Source organism: Crinia signifera, chromosome 4 (genome assembly GCF_055691185.1).
Source record: "Crinia signifera chromosome 4, ASM5569118v1, whole genome shotgun sequence".
NCBI classification, from domain to species: Eukaryota; Metazoa; Chordata; class Amphibia; order Anura; family Myobatrachidae; genus Crinia; species Crinia signifera.
Genome location: NC_139220.1, coordinates 278,631,087 through 278,647,299, shown reverse-complemented (window position 1 = coordinate 278,647,299; position 16,213 = coordinate 278,631,087). Strand labels below are relative to the sequence as shown.

The 16,213-nt window shown below is 46.2% G+C and overlaps 1 protein-coding gene across 1 annotated transcript in view; it reads right to left on the bottom strand.

Annotated features, from left to right (window-relative positions):
• Positions 1–16,213, bottom strand: part of NPC1L1 (NPC1 like intracellular cholesterol transporter 1) — a 52,961-nt gene that overhangs the window by 14,794 nt on the left and 21,954 nt on the right. The window contains exons 5-14 of the mRNA XM_083184714.1: positions 14,730–14,944; positions 12,429–12,529; positions 7,360–7,532; positions 6,550–6,678; positions 6,006–6,188; positions 5,675–5,789; positions 3,399–3,526; positions 2,931–3,068; positions 1,861–1,950; positions 511–701 (exon numbers count right to left, since the gene is read on the bottom strand). Of these exons, the coding sequence (XP_083040840.1) occupies positions 511–701; positions 1,861–1,950; positions 2,931–3,068; positions 3,399–3,526; positions 5,675–5,789; positions 6,006–6,188; positions 6,550–6,678; positions 7,360–7,532; positions 12,429–12,529; positions 14,730–14,944 (1,463 nt within the window). The remainder of the gene's footprint in view (positions 1–510; positions 702–1,860; positions 1,951–2,930; positions 3,069–3,398; positions 3,527–5,674; positions 5,790–6,005; positions 6,189–6,549; positions 6,679–7,359; positions 7,533–12,428; positions 12,530–14,729; positions 14,945–16,213) is intronic.

Below are 16,213 nucleotides of genomic sequence, written 5' to 3'. Positions count from 1 at the left end.
CTGCAGTTGTCTCTCTCTCCCCAGCTCAGCACAAGACACTGAACAGTGTGTGCTGAGCTGGGGAGAGAGGCTTTGCTGTGGTTGCGGCCTGTCACCTCCTCCCCCTCTGCAATAGGGGAGGGGGGAACAGGTGCTGGGCCCTTCTGGCAGACCCGGGCCTGGGTAAAAAGTTTCCACTCCTTCCCCTTCTCGACGGCCCTGGTGATAAGTGCCCTGCTTTAGGGATCCTATAGTCTAGGAAGAGGGGGAGCCAACATGAGGTGCAGGCAAGGAAGCCTGATGGCAGGAAGTGAGCATGGCAGGGATGACCAAGATATGAGGCGGCAGGTAAAGAGAGCGGCCTCTGTATTAGGTTATCTGAGTATGCTTACTCAGAATAAATGCCAGAACTCCTCTACTGGAGGCAGGAAATTGGCCTCAATATGTCTACAAAACACTGGTGACTTGTGTAGAGCAACTGAGGGGAAATACATTGAGTTCAATATTCTTGGACCTTTGGGGGGCACTTACCGATCAGGAAACTCTGTGGCATACCGTATCTTCTGCATCATTGAATCTCCGTTGCAGCCTGCACTGGAACAGATGCCATTAATACCATCTATGGTGGAATAGTTATATCCGGATGTGGTGACAAAGTATGTGGGGACACCAACTTCAAAATACTCGTTGAGATGGTTTAAATACTCCAACACATAGGAGTCCTGTGGAGAGGTAGAGCCGCAGTTATTAGCTACTGTATGTAATTACAATACCTGTTGTTCTGTACACAAATATAAGTCTCCATGTATAAATATGAAATGCTCCAGGGGGGGAAATTTGCTAAAATGGGAGTTCTGTTGAAGATTAGATGTTGCCCATAGCAACCAATCAGATTCTATGTTTTATGTTCTAGTGCAACATAAATAAGAAGTAGACTGATTGGTTGTTATGGGCAACATTTCACCTTTAATAGAACTCCCATCTTAGAAAACAGTACTTGTGTATTATCAGGCCGCCCATTACGTAGTTTACGTAGTGGTGTATTGAGAATACCAATACGTAAACTACGTAAGTGGCTCTGGAGTCCTAAAAATACACAATGCTTAATATCCCCACTATCCACGTCATACCCCCAGTATCCACGTCGGCGTGGAGTAGATTTTATAAAGTGTGGCGAGCGCAGCCAGCCCCGCGAGGGGACGTGGATACGCGTCCCCTCATAGGGCTCACTGCGCTCGCCACGCTTCTGGCTCGGTGGCTCGCTGCGCCTGCCACACTTTATAAAATCAGTATTGTGGGTATGATGTGGATAGTGGGGGTATGACGTGGATAGTGGGGGTAAAATGGCTGGTCTATACTTACCCTCCTCCGGCCCGGGCACCTTGTCGATGCCCTCTGACTCCCCGCGTTCCCCGGTGACTCCCCGGCAGTCGCATTTAGTCCCCCTGCTCTGGCACTCGCCACGGACGCTGTACGCAATTAGCATAGTGCCGCTGGGGGAGCAGGGAAACCATGTGATGCGCCGCCAGTGGCACTACGCTGAATTAAGTACAGCGTCCGCTGCGAGTGCCGGAGCAGGGGGACTGAATGCGACTGCCGGGGAGTCACTGTGGATCGTGGGGAGTCAGCGCGGGGATCGACGCAGTGCCCGGGCTGGAGGAGGGTAAGTATAAACCACACCACCCTGCTGCCTCCTGTATTATCACGGCGCCGGCTACACGAAGATCTCCTTCCCTAGCCTGAGGCCAATCAAGATATTCAGGTGAAGGCACTGGCAGAGGTCAAGAGAATTAAAGGAGAGGGAAGCATTTGTTCTGCTAACACCATTGCTACACAGCAGCACAGTGGGTGTTATACACGTGTAGAGAGAATGATATTTACCAGGGGTACCGACAGCTCCTGGTTCAGGCCTACACGAGAATGCATCATAAAGTATATCCCACTGCAAAACAGGAAAATGAACAACAGCATCTGTGGAGAGAAGAAAAGACACAGAGAGATTAGTGAAATAGGATACAGAGGAGGCTTCTCGGCACCCTATGCTAAACTTCAATTTACAGTACTTACCCCCCCTTCATATACAACTCACACACTGCCACCAATACCAACTTTCCAGCCTATCATGTCATAGAAATGCTTCATTTTGTTATAGGCAGATTTGGTGGCTCTCCAGATCCTAAAGCTGCTTGATGGTAGAGCCAGCCCTGAGTACACAGAGGTTGCGGTAAAATGTTGCAAAGTGTAAACCAACTGGAAAGGTGGCCAAGTACCTTGGAATAGCCCCGCCTCCCGCCATCCCCCCTCGGCAGGGGGTCCGTGGGGACCTGATGACGTGAATCTTATTATCGTGGCCCCACCCCATGCTTTGCAGTGCCTGTAATACCAGCAGGGGGTGTGTGGCCATGATGATGCAATGGCCATGCCTGTACTGAAGGCTCCTTTGTTGAGCTCCGCCTCTAACCACACCTCTTTCACACCTGCCGGGCCTGCTCCCTACTTCCCGGAGATGAAATGATGAGCAGTACAGTATATTACAGAGTATGGGTTATGAGAAGATGTGCAGTGGATTACACAGTATGGGATAGGAGATGGTGAGCAGTGAATTACACAGTATGGGATAGGAGATGGTGAGCAGTGGATTACACAGTATGGGATAGGAGATGGTGAGCAGTGAATTACACAGTATGGGATAGGAGATGGTGAGCAGTGGATTACACAGTATGGGATAGGAGATGGTGAGCAGTGGATTACACAGTATGGGATAGGAGATGGTGAGCAGTGGATTACACAGTATGGGATAGGAGATGGTGAGCAGTGGATTACACACTATGTGGTTTGAGGTGATGATCAGTAGGTTACACAGTATAGTGTATGAGATGATGTGCTACAGATTACACAATATGGGTTATGAGTTATGGGCACTGGTTTATACAGTAGAGAACACTACTCACCACTATGACCCGGCTGAACGGATTGAGTAGAATGGGGCAATACACCTTCTTCATGAATGCGACCAATAGTCCCTTCGATTTTTTCTTGGGTTTTTCACCCTCACTCTTAACACAGCAGCAAATGTCAAACCGGGACTCCTAGAGGGTGAGCAAGGGAGACATAATGATCACTCAGACTCTCAGTAGAACTGTAAAACACAGAGGGCGAAATGTAATAGAATGAGAGATTCAGAAAGTGAGAGATTTGGTAAGAAATCTCCATTTTTACTTTTTTTAAACGGCAATCATTTACACTGCAAAACCAGTTTGATTTTGCAGTGTAAATGATTGCCACTTAAAAACTGGAGATTTCTTACCAAATCTCTCACTTTCTGAATATCTCATCCTATTAAATTTCACCCAGACTGTAGGATGAAAATGACATTCCCACATGTAGTTTCCCCCATATCTACACAACCCCAGTTTTACCTCTTGTCGCTTAGTGTCCAGTGACACAAGAGCCACAAACACGGAAATCTGCAGTATAAAATCAAACAGGATGGCAAGGGCCGCATTCAGGGCAAAAGTACGAACAGCTGGCATCTGGGTCAGGGAACCTGAAAACAAGACAGACAGACATTGTACTTACAAAGAAACATGTATTTCTTAAGTTATCATGGTTTTTCTTCATATCAAAACGCAGGGTTGCCAACCCTCCCGGAATGGCCGGGAGGATCCCGAAAATCGGGTCCCCCTCCCGGACCCCGGAAAGGTGGGCAACCCTCCCGGATTCCGGCGGTCCCCTTCGATCCCCCTCATGTACCTTGGGGCAAAGCTTGAAATTGCCGCGACACCCTGTCAAAACATCTGATATTGTCTGGCATCCTGCCCTTTTCGCACACTTGGACCCTATTACATTTACCTTCCTACAGTATATGCTTTCTTCTACAGACATACACTATGGGGGAAATTTACTAAGATGTGTATTCTACTTCACATGTGATGTTGCTATAGGCATCCAATCAGAATCTACTTTTTTTTTTATCTAGCACCCTCTAGAAGATAGTAGACAGGATTTGATTGGTTGTCCATCGCAACATCACATGTCAAGTAGAATACACATCTTAGTAAAATTCTCCCCTACATGTCCGGCCCGGCATTCATGTCCAGTCAGCAGTGGATGAGCCTGGGGGGTGCGGAGACACATTTACTAATATCACAAATATACTGTTTAGTTGGGGGGGGGGGAGAAAAAAATTAATTCTGGTGCCCCTTAATCGCTGTGTCACCCAATCATGGGGAAACTGGATTACCCACCACGCCACCTACTAATGACACACACTATCTATCTGCTTGCCCACAAATGGGTTGCACATGCGGCCACATCTCGATTGCGAATATTTGCGTCCACGTGGAACCTGTTTACAGGAGCATACACAACCAGTATGCAGACTTTACAGGCAACATTTTCAGATGAACCCAGTTGGAAATGGGGGGAGAATAGGGGGTTCTGTGAGGGAAGGGGGTGGGAGGACAAAGGGGAGCAAACAAAGATGGGAGGAATAAGAGGTGAAGTGGGAGGTGAGAAGTGTGCAGGGCTGGTCCCACAGTAACTAGCCACACACTGTAAGAGATGGAGCTGCATGCTTGGGGGGGGGGGGCATGGAGGGAGGTGGAGCAGCCCAGAAAGGGTATTATCTCCCTCCTGGCACTGCCTGTATTAACTGTAGATGGCAGCTGCATGGCTTCCCTCGACCCAGTACTTTGGCACCTCTCCCCTATTCCAGAGCCTATAACATACTGTATGTATGTGCAGGTTCTTTGCCTGGCACACAAATGTGAACAATAGGGTTACTTACAACCCATCCAGGAATCCTTTTCACTGGCCGGAAATAAGCTGCACTGCTCAGAAATCCTGAAAGAGTGGTGTCTGGAATTCCCACAGCAATCAGGGTCACATTAGCACCTAGCAGGGCCGCCGAAAGTGGGGTGCTGTGGCTACAGCTGCCTCTGGAAGGGCCCAGGCAGCTCATTTTGCCCACCTCATCCCCTGCAGGTGCCGAAGCTCAGGCTTCAATGCAGGACGCCGGCAGCCAATTAAAATGCTGCACCAGCTTTTGAGCCAATCAGAGCTTGTGTACCATTGGCCAGTCAGAGCGGATGCCGGAACATGAGCTCTGATTGGCTCACCAGAGGGTGCTGCATTTTAATTGGCCGCCAGCGTCCTAAATTGAAGAATTCTGTGCTTCGGGACCTGCAGGGGATGAGGGAGCAGGCGGTAAGTGAAGGGGGGGGGGGGGGTTGGAGGTGTGTGAGGGGAGCCCAGAGGGGCCTGGACTGGAAATCCGTCCCGGGCCCCAAAATTCCTAGTGGCAGCCCTGGCACCTAGGCTAGCAGGTGATACAGGGGTAGATGTATGAAGCAGTGATAAGGGAGGGGAAGTGAGCCAGAGGAGATGTGGCCCATGGCAACCAATCAGCTGCACTGTATAATTTTATATTATGCAAATTACAGATGTTACTTCAGTGCTGATTGGTTGCCATGGGCCACTTCTCCTCCCTTATAACTGCTTCATACATCTATTCCACAATAACAGTAACACCAGAACATCTCGTGGCTCCTCATGCATGCAGGATGTCATGCTGTGTTGCTGATGGGTGGAGGACTCATAGCTGAGCAGGGGAACCGCACAGAGGAGCAGCTGAATGACATGCTAGGTAAATGTGACGTGAAGTTTCATGATGTTGCATCTGTGAACATATTACCTAGAAAAAAGCATAGGGACTCCGAGAGGCTGCAAAGTAACATGCTGGGGCCCACATTGCCAAGAACCCTGCCGATCTGCTCCTCTCTGCGCTCACCTTCCCTCCGCTCATCTCTCTGACAAATGACAAAAGAAGGGCAGAAATGCATTATAAATGATATGTGTAACGCTAAAAGGCAGCATGCATGAACAACAGGGGGATAGTGAATGCGCACATGCTCAGCTTATGTGAGTTATCTGCCCCCCTAAAATATCCACATGGAGTGAGGCCTGCCATGTCCATCCTTAATTCCCTGTGTCCCAAGTGTGGGCTTTCAGAGGAATCACATTACCTGTAGTTCCAGCACAAAGATAAAGATGTTGTCTGCTCCCACAGCCAAGACCAAGAAAGGCACAACCTCCACAATGACGAGAGAAGATGGTATACCGATATAAGAGTAGAAGCCCATAGAGGAGAACACAGCCCCTAGGACCACCAATATTCCCCCAAGGCCAAGGGTCACTTTGGAGTCCACCTGAGAAGAAGTAGGAGACATTAGACCCAGGCAGAGATCACATAGTTGTGGCTACTAATTGGAATGCTAAGTGGAGTAGTTGGCAACCAATCAGCTTGTAACAGTAGACTTTTAAATAGATGTCAGTAAGAAGCTTATAGGTTCCTTCGAGCAACCAATCATTTGGATGATTTCATACCAATCATCCAACTGTACCCAGGTTCTCTCATGCATGTGTAGCATATGCAAACAGTGATGCAGGCCATTTATCAACTTCTATAAAATGTAAATACGGTATATTAATCCCAAGACAGGAAACTGCCGGACATGGCTTCTACCATTATAGTCATATGGTATGGTTAGTTAAACCACAAATGCTCACCAGCACCCTTCGGCAGCTGCTGTATTCCCCTAGGGCCAGTGCTATATACAGGAAGATCACCACGTAACTGATAGCAAAGATGGGAATGTCTTCGGTGGTGGTTCGACTGACTTCATCCTCCAAGGATCGCTGTTGAAAAGCCAGATTTAGAAACCAGAGAACAATAGAAACAGGAGACACATGTTGTAACAAAGGAAGAGGCAAACTTTAGCAAAAATAAGAGCAACAAAACAGGAGAAAGCAAAGATGAAGAGACACAGGGTGTGCGCAGACATGGAAGCCAAACAGGGATGAGGGGGAGGTGTATCCAAGCTTGGATAGAGATACGGTGGAGAGAGTGTAGAAAATATATCGGAGGGAGCTCCCATCAAAAAAGTTCTGGAGATGACACTGGCAGCTGTAAACAATACAGCAGGCATAGTGGACCAAATATATTCAGACCTAAAAAATGATAACATGGAAAATGATAAAGAGTAATAAGGTATCAGCCAAGCAGCTCCCAACTGTCCTTGTTGCAGGCTGGGTTTAAAAGTAACAGTTATGAGTCTATTGGTACTTAGCCCCCGTCCACGTTATCTCTCTCCAAGGCTTAGTAAATAGCCTTGGAGAGAGATAAAGTGATAGACGTTGATAGACAGATAGACGCTAATTGGCTGATACTTCTGTCTCGCAACTGTATCTCTCTACAAGATTTGATACATCGCACCATAGGTAGGAAAAAAAAGACAAAGCACCTTGATAAGCGAAACTGCAAACAGGATGAACCAGGTAAACAAACATAGCCTGGAAATGTATGTATGTATCACTTACTTCTGCCATATAGGCAATACTTAGGTTACTCTTCGGGTTTTCTTTATACTCTTTTATGATATCGAGAAATTTTTGTTCCCATAGCAACGCATAGTCAAACCGGGGGTCAGAACGAGCAAAGTTGTTAAGCGAAATGGTCAAAATCAGAGCTTCCGATTCAGAGAAGTTATTGTCTGTGTGGACATAGAAAGAGGATGGAAGATTGTCAGCGCAAAAAAAGGGAGGCACCAGAATTCCTGACGGCCTTTAATCATTCCAGCTGACATTTATTTTTGTTTATGACCTATAACACAGGGGGTAATGCTATCTAAAGGCCTATGTCCAGCAACATTTTTTAGCTAGTTATTCAAAAGAACATAATTGCCTAGGTACTGCCCCCATGAAGGACATATGGGAAATACAGATTAATAATATTACTTGATACAATTCAGGATATCTGTATGTAGTGTTCATTCTAGCACCCACCATATTTGAAAACCCATGCAGTTCCTCTTCCCTGCCTGGGGTGTCGCTGTCTGCTGTAGTGCTTCTAGCACAGTGTTGCCTGTATATTAGCACTGGTATGCAAACCAGACCTGTGCTAGAAACACCACAGCAGACAGCGACACCCCAGGCAGGGAACAGGAACTGCATGGGTTTTCAAAGATAGTGGGTGCTAGAATGAACACTGCTGTATGCATTAATATATAGATCTACCTTTATAAATCAATGATAACAAATATTATACATCCCATTAGAGATTACGTATAGCAAGGAAAACGATGAATATCAAGCAAGTTTCTGAATTTTTCCTCATACACCATTTCGGCATTCCCATTCCATCACTACCATCAGTATTTAAATGACAGTATAAAAATAAAATGAAGGGACGTCTGTTGATCATTTGCCCACTTCTAAAAACTAATGTTAAGAAGCTTAAAGTTGGTAGTTGAATGCGCCCTTCAAAATGTGCCGTTGACGGGGAGAGTCATGCTCCACATAGGGACATATCTATTTTATTTCTTTTATTTAATAACATTTTCTTATATAGTGTAGTATTGCGCTTTACAATATGCTTAAATGGTTGTTGTATGTATTTTATATAACATTAGCACAATATGTTTTGGAAACTTTCAATTATTGGTACTAACATGGCTGCCTACACTACTGAATTTCTTGTTTGTATCTCTTTAGTATGATGTTTCTTGTTTTGTCAACACATCACAATGAATATGATGCGTATGCAATAAATTCCAAATGCAATTTGAGCTTGTGTGACTTCTTACTTTAATGCTAATCTTTTGCTAAAAAATGTATGTAACATATTTTGTCGTATTGCCTTTTTTTGTCTTCTGTGTGTTTAACTAAAGATTACTAATACAACTTTCCCTAGCTCATGCACACTAGCAGCTGATGTTGAGAAAAGAAGACACACATCACAATAGGCACAATGAATATAATGCGTATGCAATAAATTCCAAATGCAATTACTTTAATGCTAATCTTTTGCTAAAATATTAATGTTAAATATTTTGTTGTATTATCCATTTTTGTCTTCTGTGTATTTAACTAAAGATTACTAATAAAACTTTCCCTAGCTCATGCACACTAGCAGCTGATGTTGAGAAAAGAAGACACGGTACTTGTGTATTTTGGCGGCGCCCATCGCATCGCATACCATATGCCGACGTGGATAGTGGGGGTATGAAAAGGTCGGAGGACGTGTACCGCCACCCCTCGCGGGCTCGCTGCGCTCGCCACGCTTCGGGTTCACTTTTATAGTGGGGGGGGTGGCGTGGGGGTGCATTTAACATTGTAAGCACCCATTAGGGTTCTTAAAAGCACCCTTTAGGGTGCTTATACAATCTTTCATCGTATAGGTGTCAAAAATCGCATCGCATGCCATGCGATGCGATTCGATTAAAAAATCGCGCGATGGAAATCGGGGGCGCCGCTATAATACACAAGTACCGAAGACACACATCACAGGGTCAGACAAGCTGTATCATCTGCTGCCAAATGTCCCACCAAGATTTGATGACAGTCAACAGCACAGGCTGAAGAGTCTATGACAGAAGTCATATTAGTGACTGCAGGAAATCACTACACTTGGTGGGGGGGTTAAACAGCGAGGATTGCAGAAAACCAGCGATCCTCGTTGTTTAACCCAGTCACCAGCCGCTCGCCCTATTCAATGTTCTGGGGAAATCCTCGCCGTCACGGGACAGCGAGGATTCCCCTAACAGCGAGACCCACGGCTAATGCAGCAAACCCGCTGTATTTAGCCGCCAGTCTCACTGCTTCTGGAGCCGCATACGCCAATTCTCCCTCGCTCAAAAAACGGAGTGAGGGGGAATTGGTGTATGAAGGGGGGTGCGGTGAATACTACAGGGTGAGTGGTGACAGCGAGCAGGAAGCCCTGCTCGTTGTCGTCGCTCGCCCACGGCATTGAATACCTGCCATTGAGTGCATGGAGAACTTATACTAAGTATTCACAACCTGCATAGGCGTGCGCACGGGGGGTGCCAGGGGTGCACAGGCACCTCCTAATGACCGGCACCCCCCGCACGAATGCAGCACTAACCTCCCCTGCCAGCAGCAGTGTGGAGCTGCCCGGCGGCTGCCTGTCGCCGGAAGCAGTTTCCTCCGGCGCTAGGACCTGCATCTATGCGCTGGGCGCCCCACTGCCAGCGGCTCCATAAACAGGGAGACAGGGGTCACCTGCGGCAGCGCTCCTCACTCCTCCTCCCCCACCTACTAACCAGGAGCACCATGGACCTCAGACAGGAGTCACCTGCAGCAGCGCTCCGGCCTCATCAGCAAAGCTCCTTCCCCCGGCGCCCCCTCCCCTCCTCTGCCTGGCAGCAGCAGCTTTGTCCCAGGCCCACACACTGCTGCAGTGGCAGGCTCCAGGCAGTTCTATCATATACACATGACACTGTGTATATAGCAAAATGGGGGCATTATATGTGTATGGAACTACAGGGGGCATTAAGTATGTGGCACTACAGGGGCATATATGTGTGGCACTATGGGGGTAGTATGTATGTGGCACTATTGGGGCATTGTGTGTGGCACAAAAGGGTCAGCATTATGTGTGTGGCACTTTGGTGGGCAGTATGTATGTGGCACTATTGGGGCATTGTGTGTGGCACCAAAGGGTCAGCATTATTTGTGTGTCACTACAGGGGCATTATGCATGTGGCACTATGCTGGGCATTATGGATGTAGAACTAAGGGGGGCATTATATGTGGGTAACTAGCATGTAATCGCCCCAAGACAATGAGCATGTAACCCCTTGGACAACAGGCATGTAGTCCCTATGGCAATGAGCATGCAAACTCCCCCCCCACGCCCGTGTGAAGGGGCACGTAACCCCCTGGCATGGAGCATGTAAACCCTGGCATCGAACATGTAACTCCTGACAACGAGCATGTAGGTAAGCGCACTTATATGGCATAATAAGTAATGGGCATTATGGTGTGTGGCATAATGTGTAATGAGCAATATGGTGCATGGTATAATATGTAATGTACACATTTATACACCATATAAGTGTGGTGTAATGGGTAATTTGATGTGTGGCATACTGTGTAATGGGCATTGCTAAGTGTGGAATAATGTGTAATGGGCATTACAGCATATTGCATAATGTGTAATAGGCAGTTCGGTGTGGGGCGTAATATGTCATGGGCATTATAGTGTGGGATGTAATAGGTAATTGGCATAACAGTGTGTGGCTTAATATGTAATTGGTATTATGGTATCTTTATGTGGCCTAATATGTAATTGGCATTATGGTGTGAAGCAAAATGGGCATAACAGTGTGAGCCATAACATGTAATGGACATCACAGTGTGGGGTGCAACGTGTAATGGGCATTACAGTGTGTGGTATAACGTGTAAGGCATATGGTATACTATGTAATGGCTGTGTGATGTGTAATAGGCATTATGGTGTAAATTTTTGGCGCATGCCTTTGGCATGCACTGTCGCTATTGTCAAGTCCTGGCATAATGTGGCAGTACGGATGTACGGATGGTGTAATGGTTAGCATTACTGCCTCACAGCGCTGAGGTCATGGGTTCAATACCCAACAGGGCCCTAACTGTGCAGAGTTTGTATATTCTCCCCGTACTTGCGTGGGTTTACTCCGGGTACTCCGGTTGCCTCCCACAATCCAAAAATATACTGGTAGGTTAATTGGCTCCCAAAAAATTTACCCTAGAATGTCTGTCTGTGTGTGTGTGTGTGTGTGTGCGTGTGTGTGTGTGTGTGTGTGTGTGTGTGTGTGTGTGTGTGTGTGTGTGTGTGTGTGTGTGTGTGTGTGTGTGTGTGTGTGCATGTGGCAGGGAATATAGATAGTAAGCTCCACTGGGGCAGGGACTGATGTGAATGCTCAAATATTCTCTGTAAAGCGCTGTGTAATATGTGTGCGCTATATAAGAAACTGCTAATAATAATAATGTGTAATGGGCATTATGGCGTGTGGCATTATATGTAATGGCCATTACAGTGTGCTAAATTATGTGTAATATTCATTATACTTTAAATTTTTGCAGCGCTCCTTAGGTGCACACTGTCCCTGTTTATTATATGGGGGGGGGGGGGGAAATAATTCACTCTGAAGTGCATATACATAAATAAGTCACCTATTTAATTAGCATTTATGCTCATTAGGTCGTGATAGACACGCCCAGTAGGTGGCGATGGACACGCCCAGTAGGCAGCAATGGACACGCCCCTCCAATGGTGCACCCCCTAAAAAAATGGGCTGCGCACACCTATGACAACCTGTTACCACCAAGTTCCACCCCATTAACTACAAGTGGAGATGCACGAGTCAGGCAAAACCAGGAAACTTCTGTAGATACAATATGTGCAGTGCAGACCCGTATGTGCAGTACAAATGGTCATGCATCTTCTCCATGCATTACATGGGATAACTCAGGAACAATTCTATGTTCGGCAAGTAGAAACATTACATTCAACAGACACAAATGCTGCATGGGGAAAATGCCGACGTACATATAAATAGAATAGCAGAGGTATTATAATAAATAAGTATAGAATGAGAGGTGTTTATTACCATCATACCCTCCTACAGCAAGGAAGGGGAAGACCGGGGCACCATAATCTGCCATGCAGCTCAGCTCCAAGTCTGTGATGTCCTTAAAAGACAGTGGGGTGCTGCAAAAAGAATTCACTGAGATTAGTGGCTGGTCAGATTCAAAACTTGCTTAAGGAAACTGTTATTACTCAATTAGGGCAGGTTAACCCTTTGAGTGCCAAGTGCATTTGCCAAAATAGGTGTGAAAATTGGCAAGCAAACATTTTTACTCATCATAAGAACCTGTAATGTTTACCTTATTTTGGAAATATGATCTTATTTTACACAACATTGTTTATTTGAATTTATATAACAAATGTGAGCGACGCTGGTATTTTTAGCCGATATTTTGCATATTTCTCACAGAGATGTTAGCACTCAAAGGGTTAAGGGCTGAAAATGATCAAGGGCCTGTGGTGGGAGGCTGGCGAGCTGTGACCAGTGCTGCGTGAGTATGACCAGTGCTGTGTTGGTGTGACCAGTGCTGCGTGGGCATGTTCGCCCCCCTGCTCTATGAGCCCCAAGGTCTCCCTAAATATGTAAAAATTAAATCACAATTGTGATTATGGACTGATTCTGGTCCACATGCAATGCTGCAAACTTCGCAGCACTGCATGGTGGATTTAACAGCGCCTGCCAGTGGCGTAAGTTTGTCCCAGTTGCCCGGAGTGCCCCCCTCACACACACACAACCTTAGAGATATTGACGGTTTTCAATTAACTGATTTAAACTTGCAGGGGAGGAGAGGTGCCCCCTTGGGAGCAGGAGCCCGGCGGCAGATGACTCCATTGCCTCCCAGAGTTCTGCCTCTGGCGCCTGCCGCTCACACAGCTGCCCACCCCCCTTTTGCTGGCTGAGTTCCCCGCTACAAATGAATGTTTTGCATACCCTAGGTCAACATTGACAGAAAGTCAACACAAGCTTAATGCCAACATGGGCACGGTCGACCTGAAGATCCAAGTGGGCACAGAGCGAGAATATAATAGTGTCCATGTCAACATAGGCACCAAGAAAATGTCGAAAAACTCATGTCGACCTTATTCATGTCAAACATGTCCACATTGACTTTAAGCTTGTATCGACCGTCTGTCAATGTCAACCTAGGGTATGTCGACCATTCTTAGGTGTCAATCTAGACAATGTCCACCATTAGTGGTCGACCTAATGATTGTCAACCTAGACATTGTCTATCATCTATACCGTAACCGTGACACCACTGATAACTGGTTTAAACCATGTTGGTAGGTTTAATAACATTACTCAACATTTTGTTTTTTAGTTCTCCGCGTCTGGCATGTGTATACGTGTTTTTGCATTATTTCAGGCTGAATGCAGTGGAAAAATCAGGTATTTCACTATAATGCCACATTTATAAGATAAATAAATCTAATTTATTTATTCAATTTTATTATCTAAGGATACATCTAATAAAGCGGCAATCATTTACACTCCTCAGGCGGTTTATTTTGTCGCGAGTAGCACATTCTCCTAAAAAAGGTTGGAGACCACTGGCCTATACTATAGACCATCATTTATAGTGTTAGATATAAATACTGTATTCCATGCAGTATCCAGCGTTGTACTGTATCCACAGCATTATTAGAGATCATATTATCTTGTCAGTGATTTATGTGATTAGATAATGTTCTGCACTCTACTGCTTAAGTCTACTTTCTTCTATGTACTATAGATCTATGTTCATTTGCCCATGCCTAGCTGCCTTTTGCCATGTGACAGGTCAAAGGGTGAAATCCTCCATTTTACTTACTGCTTCAGTTAATCTAGGATGAGATGCTGAGAAGCTGTGTTACTACAGGTCTGCTTACCCCTACAGGCTTATATCTTCTTACCACATAATAACACACAATTACAACAAGAAGAACATATATATTGTGTACCCATGATCTCTTGTACATGTACATTGATGTACCCTGGATAATTACAGCTACATTATATGGACAATCATTTCAGTCTGTATCAATAAAAGTTTAAAGTTCCAGAAGTTTCATTGTGCATTAAGAGAAGATGGGCTTGGTTAAGCTGTCTGAATAGTTACACACTCCATACGTGTAATGAGGGTCAGAACAAGCGTATAAAAAGGCCAATGTTTACATTAATGTCCAATGTTTTTCCTAGGTTTTTCTACCGCTTCCCCAGACTCCCGCCCCAATGTTCTGCATAGTGGGAGATTGTGGACTGCATTTGGAAACCCCCCTCTAGAAATCCTCTGTTTGCCACTGGTGGCTACGAATAAATCACGTGGTGTATCATATAACTCACTTGACGCAGTACAGGAAATGATCCCTCCAGCCCACACGGCCGGTTTCCCCTGACACCGTCTGCGTCACCTCCATGTTGAATCTCGTTTTATTGTTCTGGAAGTATTGCATCAAGCTGTTGACACAGCAATCCACCGCTGAGGCATTGTCGGGGTTCAGGGGGGCGTAGCAGATATCCTGTATGGTTACATTTTTCTTATACTTCTCTGACCACACCTAGGGGAAATGGTAAAAAAATACATTAGCACATTGCAGAAATATATCCCTGGGGCTGGGACATTTGTAGAATAGGAATATGGTTGAGTGGAAAGAGATTGCTCAAATACCTAGGAAAAAAGATACCAATATACTTTATATAGGATGGGTGCCATTAAAAAGGATATGAGGTACAAAGGGTAGAAGAAACCATCTACTCCACTGAGATGACATTGCGGAGAGTCTACCAAAGCGCTAAAATTTCTGGAGTAAGGTAGGGCAAGAATCAACAGAGTCTGTAATCACCAAATTCATCTGCTTAGATGGCAAGGTGTTATGCTGACCACACATCAGACCAACTTTCCTCCAACCATCTAACTAGTTGGTTGGTTGGACTGAAAATCTGGTACTGTATGGGGGCAAATGTCAATAAGCAATTTGCTCTTAAGGCCCCCATACATTAGGCCGACTTGTCCTTAGGACAAGTCGGACCCAATTCTCCTGTGAGCCGCCCGGCAGCTCCCCGGGAGGCTCAAATACAATTTGGCACTTGATGAGCCAGTTTTTACATGTGATAAATCGCTTGCGATTTATCACATGTAAAACAAATGGGGAGCTGCAGGGCGGTGAGGAGCAGTGGGGGCGGGCGGCGGCAGTGGTGGGGGCGGGCGGCGGCAGTAGTGGGGGCGGGCGGGCAGCTGTGATCACAAATAGCAGCGCTGCCGCTGCGGGATGGGACGGGACGCACAGTGGCGGCTATTAGATTTTCAAAATACCTGTCAAATGACCGGCCGTTCTGTGATTGGCTGAGAGAGCTCTCAGCCAATCACAGAACGGCCGGTCATTTGACAGGGATTTTAAAAATCTAATAGCCGCCACTGTGCGTCCCATCCCGTCCCGCAGCGGCAGCGCTGCTATTTGTTATCACAGCTGCCCAGCCAGGTCAGTGTGTTTGCCCGACGTGCTCCCCCGCCCCCCGGTGTCTGCATGCATATGCCTGACAGGTGGGCAGGCATATGCATAGCATACAGGGAGGTCGGATGATCTTATGTGCTGACCGTCCGACCTCCCTGATCCGGTCCGATGCACACGGGACCGCGCATCGGATCGGATCATACATCACACACCTGCGATTTTGGGGCGATTTCATCCGGTTATCGGCCCAAAGTGCCGAAATCGGATGAAATCGTCCCAAAATCGTATAGTGTATGGGGGCCTTTAAACTCAGGAGAATGGACAAAAACATTCAGTGAAATTGTTAAATCAAATAGGTCCAACTACAGTACATTG